The 19,137-nt window shown below is 41.0% G+C and overlaps 1 protein-coding gene across 1 annotated transcript in view; it reads left to right on the plus strand.

Annotated features, from left to right (window-relative positions):
- SAMD8 (sterile alpha motif domain containing 8) overlaps positions 1–19,137 on the plus strand; it is a 58,596-nt gene that overhangs the window by 11,792 nt on the left and 27,667 nt on the right. Inside the window, exon 2 of the mRNA XM_056113304.1 lies at positions 18,453–19,045. Coding sequence (XP_055969279.1) covers positions 18,453–19,045 — 593 coding nt within the window. The remainder of the gene's footprint in view (positions 1–18,452; positions 19,046–19,137) is intronic.

Consider the following 19,137-nt stretch of genomic DNA (forward strand, 5'->3'; position numbering starts at 1 on the left):
TACACTTCCTAAATCCAGGGCACTGTAGGTTACTTTGTGTTCCATGCTAGAGGGAAAGTGGTTTCCTTGAGATTGTTAGGTCATTTAGGCAGCAAGGTGAGGCAGAGGAAGGTCTTAGTAGCAAGTTCCTTTTAAGGATCACTGTTTCATGTGGTTCCTTGAAGGTTCTCATGCGAAGACAGAAACTTCAGTAATCATTCCAAAGCATTTAGCAGCCATTAGCTATCTGAGTTGTGTTACTGCAAATTGAGCAGAAAAGACAACTTTCACAAGTAAAATTTATATAAAGTAATGAAGATTTACAAGTATTGAAGACTCCTGTATCATGTTTGGAGAATAGACGTGAAGCATGGTGCAGAGAGAGGAGAACCATCGGAGCAGGAGTTTCATTTAGTTCCGTGTCTTTCTTGTTTATCAAAGTGTAAGAGTTACACTACAAAAGATAATATGACTACTGTGACTCAGCTGGGGTGTAATCAGGAGCAATTCTGTGATTCAGTAAAAGTCACGTAAGGGAACAAGCAGATTTTTCTTGGTAACTATTGCTTTCAAAACAGATTCAGTAACAGCCCTTAAGGTTTTAAAAAAGTCGCTTCTCATCATGTCATTTAGTATTAAGGGTGAGGGTATTTTGTCAGGTATTTCGTAGCTTTGTTGGCTTTGATACTGCTGAGTAATTAACTATACTTTGCTATACTTGCAGGCAGCTTTATTCTGTAGTCTAGATTTAAGAATGTGGCCTGGTGTTGAGTTTCTGGTTAATGTATAACTGGTCTTTATGGAATCGGTGTAATCATCAATCCCGCCTTCCTGAAGGAAGCTGGAAGAATGTAGCTGAGCCAGCACCCACCTGCTGTCTCCTCTCTAGTTTACCCATCAGTACCTTTGAAGTTTGCACTTACTTTGGTCTCTCAACTCTGGGTGACTGACACAACCAAGGTTCGAACCTTTGGGGCTGAATACTAGCTCTTAATTCCTGATAAAATTGCCAGATGAGTGACCAGGAGTTAGCTCTTGGCAGTTAACCATTCAGCATTTATTGATGTAAAACTGACTCCTGAGGGATTTGTTGGTTTTTTGTTTTTTTTTTTTTTTAGAAAAAAAAATCCTAAAGAATGATGTGACTGATTTTGAGGTGGTCTTATTTTTTATTTTATTTTTAATCCTTATCTGGAAGGCAGTGGAATTTTTCAGTTGAATTGCTAAATTATTCTTTTATTCCCTCGTCTACTTGGCCTCGTCTCATGGCCAGGGATTGCACACCTGCTCACCAGGAGTCATACTTCTGGCACTGGTGCTTGCACATGTATATATTTTTAGTCGCCTGCTGGGGGTCACACTTATTTTTTGTGGGGCTTACGTACACCTGGCCGTGGTGTGTCCAGAAATCACTGTGGCTCTGAGGATCACAAACAGCAGAGCTCCCAGACTTGAACAGTAGGATTGCTCAGCCTCGGTGAGACATTTGGGATTTGAACTTGTGGGCCTAGACTTGCAAGGCAGGTTCTTTAAGCCAGTGCTTCTCATCTAGGGGGCATGTGACTTGAGTGCTCTCAGGATCTTATAGGAGTGCCACAGGTGAAAATCTGTGAAAGGGGTCCACAGCGTGAAACATGTAGGACGGGGAGCTATGGGAAGGAAACCAGGGCAGGAGGTGCCTTGGTTGGAAAAAGGTTGAGAAAAAGGTTGCTCTGAGCTACTGCTCTGTTCCTCCAGGCCCTTAAATGATCTTGTTATTTATTAACCTTCATTTATTTAATAATACTTGAGGACCTCTTACGTGTCAGTCATGTAGGGCTTAATAAACCTTATTGTTTTCCTTAAAAATGGTACAAAGAGGGGCTGGAGAGATGATAGTACAGCGGGTGCAGCACTTGTCTTAAATGAGGCCGCCCTGGGCTCAATCCCTGCCATCCTATATGGTCCCCTGAGCACTGCCAGGAGTAATTCCTGGGTGCAGAGCCAGGAGTAACCCCTGAGCATCACCAGGTGTGACCCAAAAATGAGAGGTGGGGGGGGGAGAGGGAGAGGGAGAAAACAGTGAGTAGGGCTCTTGCCTTGTGACCCAGGCTCAAGCCCAGCACTGAATGTAGTCTTCCCAGGCCCCACCAGGAGTACCAGGTGCAGCCCTCCAAAAAAGAACTCAGCCTGGAAATGGCTCAGTGGCACAATATGCCTCACTTGCAAGTGTGAGACCCCAAGATACCTGGTGACGTTTCGTGCACCAAGTGTGGTCCTCGTAACTCTGCTCTTTGGAGCCCCTGATGCAGCAGAGTGTGTGTTCTTCTCAGCACTGCAGCCAAGGGGCCAGGTGTGTGTAAGTGACACAGCTAAAGCATGTGACACCTGGCAAGCACCACAGCTAAAGCTGTGTGACCCCTGCAGCCAATGTGCAGCCCCCTTGAGCATGTGTGTGGGCCTCCAGGCACTGCAGCGTGGTACAGTACCACAGCCGAGTGGTGAGCATCACAGCCATGTCCTCACAGCAGCAGCAAAGAGGAGGGAGGGGAGCTTTATAAAATAAAAAGAATGGAATTTTAAAAACCAATGCTCTCCTAGGGATGTATATATCTTTTCCATTTTTTTTTTTTAAATGGACGCTGTTCAAGCAGCGCTCAGCCAGAGTGGCTGGGGGAGCCCTGAGGCCCCTCAAGGGCCAGGTGATAGCTGGGATTGAATTCAGGGCCGTGCATTGAGTTTTGTTGCTGGCCCTTAATCCATATTTTTTCCTTTATTTCCCCTTTTTTATATATCTGTTTTGGGTGGCCACAACTGGAAGTACTTCTGAATTCACCGAAAGCTCACATCTGGTGTTGCCCAAGGGTTCCGGAGGAGTTAGGGATCAAACCTTGGGCCTCAGAAATGCACGGCAAGCACTTCTGCACTTGAGCCACATCCTTGGACTTTTTATTTGCTTTAAATTTTGTAGTGTCTTTTTAAAATTTCAATTGTTGTGGAGATCACACGTGGCAGTGCATGAACCAAGCAGTTCTAGAGATTGAACCCAGGGCCTCACACATGTAGTGCACGTAGCTTACGACTTGAACTACATCCCAAGACTGTGTATTTAGTGAAAAGAGAAGGTAAGACCATATCCTACTCAAGTAGATTCTTAAAAAACTAGGAAAAACATAAAGCTCCTTGGTCTAACTTGGAATTGAGCCAGACTGTCAATCTCATGAGAAAACTCCAAACTTTCAACTTTGGGTATTTAACTTGTTTTGAAATATGACAACTTGAAAGATAAAAGGTCTTTATCTTGGCATGCCCAGTCAAGATTCACTTGAAAGAGACAAAAATTACTCTATGCTGTGGATTGAACTGCCGGGAATGACTTACAAAACAAGACTTGAACTGGTTGCCGAAGAAGTGCTGTCTTTGCTGCAGTCAGAAAGGTGTACTGTGGAAGGCCAGTGTGGATAAGTCCATACTTTCCAGCAACAACAAAACCAAATCGCCCAACTTAAAAACAGGCAAAGGACTTACTGGAATAGACTGCTGTTGTTGCTGTTTTTGTTTTTTAGGCCACTCCTGGCAGTGCTCAGAGGTTACTCCTAGGTCCGTATTTAGGAATTACTCCTGGCGGTGCTCAGGGGACCATATCGGAGGTCGGGAATCAAATCTGGGTCAGCCTTGTGCAAGGCAAGCATCCTACCCACTGTACTCCAGCCCCAAGAATAGACTTTTAAAAACTATGTAAAGATATATGAATGTTGTGGAGATAGTTCAGGGGTTGAGTGCATGTTTTCATTAGAGAACCCTAAGTTCAATCCCTGGTGTTGTGTGAGAATTGAAGCATCTAAACACCCCCCCAAAGGCTCCCCAAATTTCTGATAAAGATATTCAACATCACTAGTCATTAGGAAAATAAAACAACAAAGAGATTACATATCAGGAAAATTATTTTCTTCTGAATACTAAAGCAACTAATGTATGCTAGAATGTTGAAAAATTAGAACACTTGGGCATTATTGGTGAAAATGTAAAATAGTGCAGCTGTTTTAGAAAGTGGGATGGCAATTGCTAAAAAAATTATACAGAATTTCTATATGACCAACAATTTCAACTTCGAGTGTATACCAAAAGGCTAAAAGCAGGACTCTTACAGATATTAATGTATACATGTTCATAATAGCTTCATTATATTCATGGTCACCAAAAGGTAAGTGAACAAAAAGATGTGATAGACACACTCAGGAGTATATTTTAAATTTAGAAAGAAAATTTTGAATCAGAAAGATAACTAAAACACATGTTTGGATAATTAAGCACATGTTTTGCGTGCAGGAGGCCCATATTCAATTCACTGCATGGTTCCCTGAGCATTGCCAGACATGAACCCCGAGAACTGAGCCAGGGTAGCCCCTGAAAACCACTGGCCTAGCCCTCCCCGCAGCTTCACCTCTGGGGAAGGAAATTCTGATACATACATTTTAGATGAAACTTGAAGCCATATGCTAAGTCAAATATGCCATATGTAGAAGAACAGATATATGTTTTATTTAGATAAGTAAGTCACAGAGAACAGTCATTCATAGAGTCAGAAAATAGAATAAAGGTTTCCAGGCAAGAAGGAACACACACACACACACACACACACACACACACACATATTTCTATAGTCAGGGAATTGCCTCTCCTTCACTTTCTGCTCTCGGCTTGTAATCTCAGAGTAGCTAGTTGAGTAGTTCACGTTTGGAACCTAGTTGGAGTCAAGTCGGGGTGATTCACAAATGGTACTTCTCCTTTTCGTCAATGAATCATACCCAGTTGTGATCAGAATGTCCTAAAGCTGGTCAGTCACAGAGCGTAAGGCAAAACAAATACTTTCACAAGACAAAATAGGGAAAAGGTTTATTAGTAGTCATTGTCTCTATTTGCAGCTCTGGGCTGATTGAGTTTAATTTACGTTGAACCAAAAACACAGTATTTCAGTTTAATGTAGTAGAACAGAACTGAGTTATTTATATTACCGTGAAGAGGTTGGTTCGTTCTAGTGGAATGCATTCACAACTCATTGGTTAAGGAGCCAGCTGTATTAAATGTTAAGGAATGCCAGATTCAAAGTTCATATATTTATGATAGGCTTATGATACGTTTTATTAAGTTTGAGGTAAGAACATCATAGTAAATATACTAAGCTTTGCTCACAGGCTGGTGAACTTTATTAGCATAAACTAAATTTAGAGTTTTAGAAAAGAAACACATTTGTTAGTAAATAAAAGAGTTGATAGATTGAAAACTGCATCTAAAAAGATCTTTTAAAATTCATAACCAAAGGGGCTGGAGAGATAGTACAGCAGGTGGAGTATTTGCCTTGCACACAGCTGAACTGGGTTCACTCCCTGCCACCCCATATAGTTCCTGAACGCTGACAAGGAGTGACCCCTGTTCGCACAACGTAGGCCCCCAAGCAACACTGAGTATGCCCTCCCCCCCAGAAATTCATAACCAGTTTACTGAAAGATATTGTTTTGTTTGTTTTTGTTTGGGGGCTACACCCGGTAGTGCTCAGGGATAACTCCTGGCTCTGCACTTAAGAATCACTCCTGGCAGGCCCGGGGACCAATTCCTGGGGTTGAACCTGTGTCAGCTGCGTGCACGACAAGCGCCCTATCCACTGTTCTAGCTATACTGTCGCTCCGGCCCAAGATTAGATATCTTTTATTCTGCTTTGCACGGGACAGTCAGCTTTTGTTTATCTGTTTCTTGGAATTAAGTTTACAGTTGCTTAATCTCATTCTGCGGGAATGAATTATTCTCCCATTTCCTTAATATGACTAATATTGACCTTTGATAATTAAGCAATTGCTTTATTCAGGATTTTAAAAGGTTGCCTTTTAAAAAAAAGTTTAACTCAAGTTGTAAAGTAAAGTAACAACTCAAGTTGAAATGCTTTCTTTATTCACACCAATTAACATTTTGAGCAAGTACCAAGCTTTGCGTACAATGATTTCTAATATTGATCAAACATTAAGAACTCATTAATAATACTAATAACACTTGATTCTTTGATGGTTATTACATTTCTAGAAACCTAACTAAAACACTTTTTGTTACAGTAATGAAATTATGAACAATTGTCAGTATTGGGTTATGGACCAGTTACTGTATATCTGCAGTGGATGTACTTTTTTTAGGCTGGTGCTAGGGATTATCTCTAAGGAACTCATACTTGGGAGGCATACTCTTTACCAATAAATTTTCTGCCTGGACCCCAGTGGAATATCAGTGCAGATATTTGCACAATAGTTTGGGTTGTAGCACAGTGTTAGGACCCCTGCCTTGTAGGTCTGAAACCTTGAGTTTGTTCCCTGGCACTGTCCCATATCCAGAGTATGATTTCTGGTGTATTCTGGTATTATAACCAAAGTGTGCTGGCACCACACCTGAGTGTGTATGAGCCCCGCTGAGCACTGCAACCAAGTATGGGAGAGCTGCATGCAAGGGCACAATCCCTGAATATCACAGTGATATCAAAACAAAGGGAAGGGGAAGGAAGTGGGAATTGCAGACTAAAGATCGTGCAAGTCCTTCAGTCTCCTGCCAAGATAAATGAAATCGTTTATCAGTTTATTCTTTTATAGATTCTGCTTTTGTAATTTTAATTGTTTTTAATTGGATCACCATGAGATACAGTTACACAGTTACAAAGTTGTTCATGATCTGGTTTCAGTCATACAAAATGTTCCAACACCCATCCCTCCACCAGTGATTCCCGCCACCAATGTCCCCAGTTTCCCTGCCCCCCTTCCAGCCTGCCTCTGTGGCAGGCGATTTTCTTTCTCTCTCTCCCTTCCCCTCCCTCTCTCCCTCCCCCTCCCTCTCCCTTTCCATCACACTCCATCCTTCTCCCTTCCTCTTCCTTCTTCTCTCTCCCCCTCTGTCCCCTTCTCTCTCCCTACCTCTCCCTCTCCCTCTCTTTTTGGCATTATGGTTTGCAATACAGATAACTGAGAGATTATCATGTTTGTTCCTTTACCTATTTTCAGCAAGCTGATTCTTATCTAGAGTGATCATTTCCAACAATCTTTGTCATAGTGGTCCCTTCTCTATCCAGCTGCTCCATCAGCACTTGAAGAAGGCTTCCAACTGTGGACCAGTTCTCCTGGCCCATGTTTCTACTGTCCTTGGGCATTAGGCTCATATTATGTTTTTGGTTTTTTTTTTTTTAATTCTGTTTTTGATATCATATCTAAGAAGTCTTTAGCAAGGTCAGGAAGATTTTTCTCCTCTTGTTGACGCTTTCTAGTTTTAAGTCTTGCATTAGATCCATTTATAGTTAATTATCATGTGGTAAGAAGTATGACTTAATGTTTTTTTGTTTGCACCATTTGATTTGTTACTCTTTCTCCACTGAATTGTTTTCATACATTTGTAGAAAATTAGTTACCCCATAAATGTGTGTGCGTGTGTGTGTGTGTGTGTGTGTGTGTGTGTCTGTGTCTGTTTCTGACTTCTGTTCTTTTCCATTGATTTATTTTATGCCAAAACTTACTCCAACTGGATTAGGCTAATGTGGTAGATAAAAATTCTAAAATCATCTGCTCTGACCTTGTATAATTGGAGGAACCTGTAAATACGATGGGCCATCACACTCATGATTAAATTACATAACATGGCACAGTTGACTGAGAAAAGAAGATTATCCTCAGTGGACCTGACCTAATCAGACAAGCCCTTAAAAAGGACAGGGCTTTTCTTGGAAAAAGAATTCAGGCATAAAAGAGAGTAGAAAAGGAGAAGCTGCTGCTTTTCAGAATAAGGGAAGGCCATATGGTAAGAAATGTGGTTTGCCACTAAATTCATGGTAATTTGTTACATAATTTTAAAATGATTAATCGCTATCTAATTTTGTTCTTTTTTCAGAGATACTTTGCATTTCCACGTGAACTTTCAAAGTAAATTTACCAGTATCTACAGACTAGTCTGTGGGGATTTTTTGTTTCATTTCTTTGTCAAGGGGCTCCTCCCAGCTCTCTGCTCAGGGATCAGCCCTGGTTGGACCATAGACCATCTGTAGTGCCAGAAGCAGGGCTGAGCTTGGAACCAGGGTCAGCCACATGCAAGGGCAGCCCTACCGGCTGTACTGTCTCTCTAGTCCCTATTGGAATTTTGATTGGAAGTGCATGAAATCTTTAGCAGAATTTTGCAAGAATTATAATGTCAAGTCTTGACTCACCAGCTGTCCTGTTAGATTTGTAATTTATTTTGCAGAATTTATAGTTTTTATATATAGGCCTTTCTCACGGTTTGTCAGTTTTCTCCTTGAATATTCCATAATTTTGTGCTATGGGAAATTATATTGTTTTACTAATTTAAATATTTATTGTTTATTACTCATCTACAGAAATATGCTTGATTTTTTTTAATGTGTTGATTTTAATATTAGTGTCACTAAGTGCGGTAGGTCTAAGGTTTTTTTTTTTTTTTGAGTGGGGGCCTTCACCTCTCGCAGAAAACTAGCTGTTTTGTTTGGGTTTTGGCTCTCGTAGTTTTTTCAGGTTTCCAATCCACTGAATTTCCTACATAAATGACTATACAGCATGCAAATATAGTTTTATTTCTTCATTTCCAATCTATGAGCCTTTTTTCCCCTGTTATTTTACTGACCAGAACTTAAAGTGGTATTTTTGTTGTTTTTCATTTAGGGGGTCATACCTGGCACTCCTTAGGCTACTCCAACTGGCTCAGTGCTCAGAGGTCGTTCATGGAAGTGAGGGGATTCTGCAGTGTCGGATCAAACCCGGGACTCACGCGTGCAAAGAAAGCATTTGCTCCTACGCCTTTTGCTATGTCTCTGGTCCCCTTATTTTGTCTCAAAGAGCGAATGTTTGGGGCTTGAGTGATAGTGGAACAGGTAGTGCCTTCCATGCAGCTGACCTTGGTTTGATCCCCGCACCCCATGTGGATCCTGAACCTGCCAGGAGTGGTCCCTGAGTACAGAGCCAGGAGTAACCCCTTAGCACCCAAAACACAAAAGCAAATGAGTGAGTGGACAGTCTTGACCTGTTCTGATATAGAGAAAACTTTTTTTTTAAATCATGGTTTGATGTTACTTGTATGCTTCTCAGAGATGCCCTTTATCAAGTAAATGAAATTTTCTTTATTCATAATTTGCTGAAATTTTTATTGAGTGACAGAATTAGCAAATGCTTTTTCTGCACTTTTTGATTTTATCATGTTAATTAATACGGTGAATTATTTTAATTTTCAAGTACTAAGCCTAGGGCTGGAGCGATAGCACAGAGGGTAGGGCGTTTGCCTTGCATGCGACCAACCTGGGTTTGATTCCTCCGTCCCTCTCGGAGAGCCCGGCAAGCTATCTAGAGTATCCTACCCGCACCGCAGAGCCTGACAAGCTCCCCGTGGTGTATTCGATATGCCAAAAACAGTAACAAGTCTCACAATGGAGACGTAACTGGTGCCCGCTCGAGCAAATCAATGAACAACAGGAGGACAGTGCTCCAGTGCTGTTATTCTTTTAAAACATAGCCTATTGCCTTGCTAAAGTTTGTTTAAAATGTTTGTGTATCTGTACATGCTTGCTGTCAGACTGTAGTTTTAGTTCTGTTTTTCTGGTTTTGTTGTCAGGGTAATATTGATAAAGAATGAATTCAGAAATACTCCCTCTTCTGGAAGCAGGTTGTTTCAATGGTCAATATATTTCCATTTCTCCCAACTTTTCATTTTTTTCCAACTTTTGATTTTTTAATAAAAATATTTTTAAATATTTGTAAAGTACTTTTACAAATATTTAAAAATACTTTAGTTGCATACAACTAATTTCCTGTAGAAGTAATCATTTCTGATAGAATTCATTGCTTTTTGTAGATTCCTATTTTCAATTCCTAACATCTTTTTGCCTGGAGGAGTTTATTGTAACATTTCTGGTGTTAGGTACCCGAGAGCCAGACTGCAGCCATGACAGGCCACAGCTAACATTAAGTTTTGACTAGGCCTAAGTTTCTGTTTCCCAAAGACTGAACTTGTAGTTTCTGGTAAGGAATTGCTAGATCATCTTGACTGGTCATGAGGGGTGACTATGTCCATTTTTTGCAACAACCAGAAACTGACTTATCAAATTTCGACTAATCACTCATGACTGTTGCTTGATCACTGCTATCATTGTGCTTGCTCAATCTTGGAACCTATATAAACTGCTTGTACTGGGAGGTCAGGGTCGCTATCAAGAGGCCACTTTGTAGGTGAGATAGTTGACCCCAGTTAACTGGAATAAAACTCCTTTGTATATGCATTACTATCTCCTTGATTCTGTGTCTGATCACGTCGTGACCCGCAAACCCAGGTACAACACTGGTAGTACCTAGTGATATCTAAAAATGTATTTTAGCTTTGTTTTTGAAAACTATTTCACTAGGTGTATTATTGGTAGACTTTTTTTGGAAGTACTTTAATGATTTTTCGCTGACCTCTAGCTTGCATTATTCCTAGTTAATAATCTGTTCTTTTATTGTTGTTTTTGAGGGGGACACATCCAGCAGTGCTCAGGAATTACTCTTTTGCGTTGGAGGATCAGATTGGGAGCCGGGGATAGAGCCCTGGTTGACCATGTGCTAGGCAAGCTTCTTCTCTGCTGTGCTGTCTCTCCAGTCCCAAGTTTACTAATTTTGCACATTTTTTTTTTATTTTTTGGAAGCAGGGGTGGGATTGCCAAAGATTAAACACAGGCCTCACATGAAGAATGTACTTTGCCACTGAATTATTTCCCTGGCCCATTTTCACTATTTAGCACTGTAGCACTGTCCTCCCTTGTTCATCGATTTGCTTGTGCGGGCACCAGTAACATCTCACAACAAATTGTGAGACTTGTTACTGTTTTTGCCATATCGGATACACCATGGGGAGCTTGCCATGCTTTGCAGTGCGGGCAAAATACTCTCTGTAGCTTGCCGGGCTCTCTGAGGGGGCAGAGGAATCAAACCCGGGTCAGCCGCATGCAAGGCAAACACCCTATCTGCTGTGCTGTCTCTCCAGCCCTTCACTATTTAGAGACGTACAAAATCAACAATATTGAATTCTTTCTCCGTTCTCACTATTGTGCAATTAGTACCAGCATCTGTTTTGTTTTCATCTGAAGCCCTGAGACAGTTTTTTCCCTCACCCTGGGAAACTACATTTTTCTTTCTGTGTATGCTTTTGGCTGTTCTCGGTACCTACCTAAATGGGTCATACAATGTACATGCTTTTGTGTTTTATTTCACTAAGCACATTGTTTTCTTGGTTTCTTTAAAAACTGAAGCATAGAGCTCAGGACTGTAGCTTAGCGGGATGTAGCATGTGCTTTGCGTAGATGAGGCCCTGGGTTCAACCTCAAGAAAGAACGGGAGGAGAGATGGGGGAATGTTGTCAGGGAAGAGAGAGAAGAGGAGGGCGTGGGGGGAGGGAGAACATTCTGTCGTTAGAAAACTGTTCTGTTTAATCTTGGATAATTTGTCTTCAGGTTTATCATTATTATCGTCTACACCTGTTATTCCCAGTGTGTTCATCGTTACATATATTGTAATTTCATTCCTGAAATTTCAAGTTGAGGTTACTGGTTTTTTGTTTCCAGTTTCTTAACTTCTTAAGCATCTATAATACCATTTTCCTAGCATTTCTTCCTTTTTTTATTGGGGGGGCCACCATTGGTGCTCAAAGGCCACTCTGGGTGATAGTCAGGCCACCCACAGAACCGGGCTACTCCATGCAGAGAATGTGCACTCTAACCCTTTGACCTCTCTCCCTACTCACTCTGTTAATGCTGTTTTGTTTTAGTTGGTTTTCTCTTTTAGTGGTGGGAGTTTGGGCCACATCCAGTGGTACCCAGGGCTTACTCTTGGGTGTTTAGAGATCACTCCTTGTGGTGATCAGGGGACCATATATGGTGCCAGGGATTTTAACCAGGATTGATCACATGCACAGAAAACGCCTTATCTCCAGTATTAGCTCTCAGGCCCTGGACTGATCTTCTACTCATAATAGGAATTTTCTATTTATTAGCATGCCTGCTAACCTTCCGTTGGATGTCATACGTTGTTAATTTTAACTATTGGGACTGAATACTTTTGTATTCTTGTGAATGGCTTTTTTAAAAAAATTTATTTATTGAATCACCATGAGAAAAGTTACAAAGCTTTCAGGTTTAAGTCTCAGTCATACAATGATCAAACACCCATCCCTTCACCAGTGCATATTTTCTACCACAAAGAACCCCAATATACCCCCATCCCACCCCTCCCGATGCTTGTGAGGCAGATGATTTCCACTTAACTCTCTCTCTACTTTGATTACATTCATTATTTCGACAAAAGATGAAGATGCACCATTATTATTTGGAATTTCCCCCCAACAATCAGACCTGCTGAAAAGGCATTGTGAAATAATTTGTTTCCTATTGTTGGTTATGAAGACCATATGATATCACGCAGCTGCAATTGCGGATTTTTGATATTTTACTGATTAAGTCTGGAGGGATTTCTGCCAAAAGCCTCATAGTTATGAGGTTGGTTTGTGTGCCTCTGGGTCCATGGCCATGTCAGAGAGCCACTCGTGGGGGGCAGCTCGTGGCCTTGGTGGGGCGGGAAGGACGTGCCAGTTCCTCCCCCCCACCCCATGAGGCCACAGTTGCCTCGTCACTGCTGCCAGTTCCTCCCCCCCATCCCATGAGGCCCCAGTTGCCCCAGCCATACCTGGCTGTCCAATAAGCTCTGAGGTGGTGACCACTGTGCTACCGGGGTAGGAGTGGGGGGGGGGGGGGGAGGGAAGGTCTTGTGAATGTTCTTAAGCTTTATTGTGAAATACAGTTAAATTCCTTGAAGTCAGATCTATCTTTGGGGGGGGGGGGCAGATTTAGAGTTTTTATTGAACCCAGAGATGTTTCGGTTAGGGTAGGTTTCTCAATTTTAGTACTGTGAATAACATTTTGGGTAAGATAGCTCTTTGTTTATGAAAGACTTGTTTTGTGCGTTCTAGAATATTTAAGAACATCCTTGGCCTCTTTTTCAGGTAACTTCCTGAGTTTTTGCAACCAAGGGTTGCGCAAATTGCTCTCCTTGAGAAAAGCTTCTGTGGCAAGATGTTACATTTATACTTAACCTGGAGCTTGTCAATATGAGATTGCTCTCACTCTGACTGCATGAGCTTGGCATCTTTTAGCTGATCTTGTATGGCCACTGCTGCTGTTTTATCTAGTCTTTCTGCTTTGTTTTCCTCGCACGTGTACATCAGCATTGATATGACTATTCAAAGAATACCTTCTGCATATTTCTGCAGTTCCATCTTGGTTTATTTGGTTCCATAGGTGACTTTAACAGTACACATTTATTTCTCATAATTCTGGAGTCTGAAAAGGCAAGGTTAAAGCATTAGCAGATTTGGTTTTTGATGAATATACACATCCTGACTCATGAATAGAAGGTGTTTTATAGCAGTGTCTTCATGTGACAGAATTATTAAGAAATTCTCTATATTATCTTATATAAAGTCCCTAATCCTATGTAACCCCCCCCAAAGAAGGCTTCCTTCTATGATAATTCATTTTCTATAGTAGCTAAAATGCCAGCATCAAACCCCCGAGATCTGGTTACCTCTTAATAGCACCACATTGGCGTAGGATTTCGGCTCCTTTGGTTATGTTTTCTGTGCCCTTTTTCAGTTTCATATTCTAGCCCATAAATTCCAATTACTTTGATCTGAGAGTCTCACCGTATCCCTTCAGCTCTATCAGTCCGCCAGGCCTTACCCAGTTTCCATCTTCTGCTATAATCTGAAAGTTCCCAAGGCAGTGAACTGGGGCAGTAGGGCTCACATTTCACAACGTTCAAAGCTCTTCTTGGTCAACTGCTGCCATGTCCTCCCTTATAGTTTTGTCTATTTTTTTTTTTTGTCTTTTTGTTGTTGTTTTGTTTGGGGGCTGCATCTGGCTATGGTTATGAAGCCTTACGCTCTCCTGACTCTGTGCTGGGGGATCACTCCTAGTGGGATTTAGGGGCCCATATGGGATGTTGGGGAATAAACCTGTGCCAGCTATGTGCAGAGCAAGTACCCTGCCTGCTGTACCATCTCTCCAGCCCCCCTTTTAAATCTATTTCTTTTTATTATGGAGGGTAAGTCTTAAGTATATCTTGGCCAGAAGCAGAACGGGTAATTTAACTGGTACTTTACAATATTATTGGTTAAAGTTTAAAATGTTCCTTAAGGGGCTGGAACAATATCACAGCAGGTAGGGAGTTTGCCTTGCACGCGGCCGACCCAGGTTTGATTCCCAGCATCCCATATGGGCTCCTGAGCACCGCCAGGAGTAGTTCCTGAGTGCAGAGCCAGGAGTAACCCCTGTACATTGCCTGGTGTGACCAAAAAAAACAATACAAAAAAATTTCTTTAAAATTAACTTAGTTTTTCATTTTGTGAATTTATGTGAAATTTGTGGCTGTCTATTCTTTGTTCAGAGTTTCATGTTTGCTGTAATTCCTATGGTTCTGCATAAATATGAAATCGATCCTAAGGCCTTTTATCATCTTTTAATATACCTCTTTATGCAGATTTTCAGTGTTCGCTAATGATGGGCCTCTAATCATTTGTAGTAGCATATAACTAAAGGACATGCCCTGACCTGATGCAACACATCAACAGATTATATCATAATTTTAGGGCGTTGCCTCAGCAGGCTCAAAGACTTCCAGAAGGCTTCCTTCTATGATAATTCATATTTTATAGCAGCTTAAATGCCAGCATCAAAGCCTGTTTGTTAGCCTGATGGAGGGTATAAAGAACTGGTGATCTGAGACAGGGAAAATAGTGTAATGAAAAAATCATTTCTAGCAGAGTTTGAGATGAAACTGCCCTGAAGAATAATGTCCAAGGATGGGAGTCACTTGGCATTCATTGGTGGTAAGCTGCTACAGGAAGGGGAAAGGTAGCAAAAATGATTGAAGAAATTTGACCTTGTTTTGCATATGAGCTTCTCAGTTTGTAGCATCATAAACGCAGAATTTGTAGCATGTTTTTAATGTATATTCAGAGATGAAGTAATTCTGTTAGGAAAATATATGTATATAATTGGTTGGATGAAGCCATCTGGCTCTGTAAATGAACTCAAACAGCAAAGTCATATCTTACTGGAATTTCTCATCTATTGCAAATGATACAAATTATGTATATCATTGTGCATCAGTTCCTCATGTTAAATTACAATATTCTGGCTTTGGGGGTGATAGTGATAACACTAAAGCAAAAGAAAGAATTAAGTGTTTGTGATTATACTATGTAAGAGACAGCTTTTTTTCTTTTTCTTTTTTTTTAAGTTTGCAGAATCCTTACTAGATGTGTGCACTGTTAATTTTCTAAGACTGGAAAGCAGTTGTGGATTGGTAATATTAAAAGTTGTTTTTAAGGAGCCAGAGTGATAGGACAGTGGTTATGGCATTTGCCTTGCAATGTGGCTGATCCAGGCTTGGTCCCTGGCACCCCATATGGCCCCAGAGCCCAGGAGAGAGTGATCTCTGATACTGGTGTGACAGGGCTGAGGTCGGGAAAATTGTGCACATGGAATTTGATCATGGCTGATTGTAAAGTTAGGTGCTGTGAATAACTTTGTAAATTACAGTAGCACTGTAGCACTATCCTCCGGTTGTTCATTGATTTGCTCGAGCTGGCCCAGTAATGTAATGTCTCCATTGTGAGACCTGTTGTTACTGTGTTTGGCATATTGAATACAGTACTCAATACAAAAATATTTTTTTAAAGGTTGTTTTAAAAATAAAAGACATTTCAAAAAGCCTTCCAGAAAGTAAGATTGCTTTTTAGTTATTAAGAAATAAATATTTAATGAGTATTTTTTATTTGCTGGATATTTTTGTTGGGGTTAAGTGGTGATCATGTAAAGTATCTGCCTTTCTCAAGGGATTGTAAGCCTTACAAGAGTTTCAGAGAACTGGGTAAGAATGCACCATAGTAGCTTTTTTACATTGTTGTTGCTGTTTTTTGGACCAATCCTGGTGATGCTCAGGGGTTACTCCTGGCTCTGTATTCAGGAATCACTCCTGGCAGTGCTCAAGGGCCTATTTGGGATGTGGGGCATTGAACCCAGGTGAGCCGTGTGCAAGATAAGCACCTTACCTGGTGTACTACTCTCTCTAGCCCCAGCTTTTTACATTTTCAATGTAAGAAAGAATCGAAAGATTTATATTGCCCCCAAAAATGCATATTTTGAGGAAATGATAATTGCCAGAATTTGGAATTTTCTGGGGAAAAAAGAAGAAAATGCTTAGTAGACCATTCTCTTCTATCCAGTTTTGTTTTCAGTGCTAGATATTGAACCCAAAGCCTCATGTATTTAAGGCCTACGCAGTACTTTTGAGCTACAATCTACAACCCCCTCCCTTTTTTTTTTCTTTTTGGGTCACACCTGGTGATGCACAGGGGTTACTTCTGGCTCTGCACTCAGGAATTGCTTTTGGCGGTGCTCAGGGGACCATATGGGATGCTGGGAATTGAACCCGGGTCGACCGTGTGCAAGGCAAACGCCCTACCCCATGTTTTATTTTTAAGACAAACTTTTAAATTAAAATTTTCATGTGTTAAACATACTATTATATAAATCATAAGAATATATAACTTAATAGGCTTCATGAAATGAACCTGCCTGTATAACTATTAACCAGATTAGGATACAGAACATTTCTATTGGAACTTTTTTTTTTTTCCCACAAACTGAATTGTGAGCTCATGGATATTTGTCATATCATTTATTAGGTTTTTTTTGTATTTGGGGGTTCGGGTACCACATCCTACAGTGCTCAGGGGCTACTTCTAGCTCTATACTAAGAGGTCGCTCCCTTAGTATAGGACAAGCACCTTAATCCCATTGCTATCCCTTTGGTTCCTATTTAAAATTTTTTTTCATACTTTATTTATTTGGGGGGGGCATGTCTGGCAGTGCTCAGTACTTACTCCTGGTACTACACTCAGAGATTATTTCTGGCAGGGTTTGGGGACCATCTGGGGTACTTGGGCTAACCCGGTTAGCCATGTGCAAGGCAAGTAACCTACCTGTTGTCCTGTCCCTCCAACCCAATTTTTTTTAATACTTTAAAGTCTTTGTGCTCTTTTTGTAAACAAGTGTTTCAGAGAAAAATGCAGAGTTTAGAGATCTAGAAACTCATACGCTTAAGTAGATACAAAGAACTTTAGGAAAATAGGCTTTTCTCCCCCTCCATGTGGGCCTTTGTCTCCCATGAGACAGTTCTTTAATGTATCTGATAAAAATAATAAGCCTGATATATAGAATTAAGTGACTAAACATTTTACTTATTTATTTTATTTTATTTTGCTTTTTTGGGTTACGCCCGGTGATGCACAGGGGTTACTCCTGGCTCTGGACTCAGGAGTTATCTCTGGCGGTGCTCAGGGGACCATATGGGATGGCTGGGAATCGAACCCAGGTCGGCCGCGTGCAAGGCAAACGCCCTACCCTCTGTGCTATTGCTCCAACCCCTATGACTAAACATTTTAAAATGGAAAATCGGCAGGTTAAGGAGCTTGTCTTACACTTGGCTGACCTGGCCAAGAGTAAGCCCTTGAGCACTGCTGGGTCTGACCCCAAAATAATGCACACACTAAAAAGAGCTATGTATGGTACCAAAGTCGTAAAAAATTATTTGCACTTTTTGGACTTACTTTGCCTATCTGGTCAGGGGTAACTCCTGGCAGTCCTCAGGGGAACCATATGTGGGGCTGGGATTGAACCCAGTTTGACTAAGCACTTTACCCACTGCACACTTTCTTTAGCCTCTGCTCTTTCGTTTGGTTTTGAAACTTTTCCCTTTTTCCCTTTGTTGTCATTGATGTTGCAGTGCCAGGCGTCACACACCTGGTTGTGGTTGAACACCTGGTTACGGAGGCTCGCTGGACTTGTGTGTTCGGCTGTAGTGTGAACTGCTCAGTTCTGCGATTCGTTTGTGTGTCTCTTAACAGTAACCTTTTATAATGAAGTTATGAATACTCTTCTGTGGAAGGCCATTTGTAAAATAATGTTTTAGAAAATTGTTTTCTAAGGGCCAGAGCAATAGTACAGCAGGTAGAACATTTGCCTTGTATGCAGCCAACTCGGGTTCAATCCCTGGCATCTCATGTGGTCTCCCAAGCACCGCCACCTGAGCACTGCACGTGTTTGGGTCACAGATGTGACCCAGAAAAACAAAACAAAAAAAAGATTGTTTTCTAAAACAATTTTTAGTTTTTCTTTTGCTATTGGGGTTGTATACATGGAAGTATTCTAAGCTCATCTGTTGAAAACCACTCATTAAATAATTTCTTTTGCTTTCTTCTAGAAGCCTTTAGGGCAGTGTAGGTAAATTACTGTTTCTGGTGTGCTTATGTATATTTGGTCATCGAAAGAGTTGTTAGCACAAACTGAAGTTTTGTTTTATTTTCCTGTTTTTTGTTAACAGACAGTAGAGTTGGAAATGGCTGGTCCTAATCAACTTTGCATTCGCCGCTGGACTACAAAGCATGTGGCTGTTTGGTTGAAGGATGAAGGCTTTTTTGAATATGTGGATATTTTATGCAATAAGCACCGACTCGATGGAATCACATTGCTAACACTGACTGAATATGATCTTCGATCTCCGCCTCTGGAAATCAAAGTTCTAGGGGACATTAAAAGGTTGATGCTTTCTGTCCGAAAATTGCAGAAAATACATACTGATGTTTTAGAAGAGATGGGCTACAACAGCGACAGTCCACTGGGCTCCATTTCCCCCTTCATCAGTGCTCTTCAGAACGCAGAGTGGCTCTGTAATGGGGAGCCTTCACAGGACTGTGACGGACCCATCACCGATTTGAATTCTGATCAGTACCAGTACATGAATGGTAAAAACAAACATTCCATTCGAAGACTGGACCCAGAGTACTGGAAGACCATATTGAGTTGTGTATATGTTTTTATAGTATTTGGATTTACATCTTTCATTATGGTTATAGTCCACGAGCGAGTACCTGACATGCAGACTTACCCACCACTCCCAGATATATTCTTAGACAGGTAAGTTTTGGTTATAATTCCTAAGTTTGTACAGGATTGCTATAGCAGCAATGAAATAATACACTTATGATAATTATGTTGTTGGTATTGCT

Source organism: Sorex fumeus, unplaced genomic scaffold (genome assembly GCF_029834395.1).
Source record: "Sorex fumeus unplaced genomic scaffold, SorFum_2.1 ptg000020l, whole genome shotgun sequence".
Taxonomy (NCBI): Eukaryota; Metazoa; Chordata; class Mammalia; order Eulipotyphla; family Soricidae; genus Sorex; species Sorex fumeus.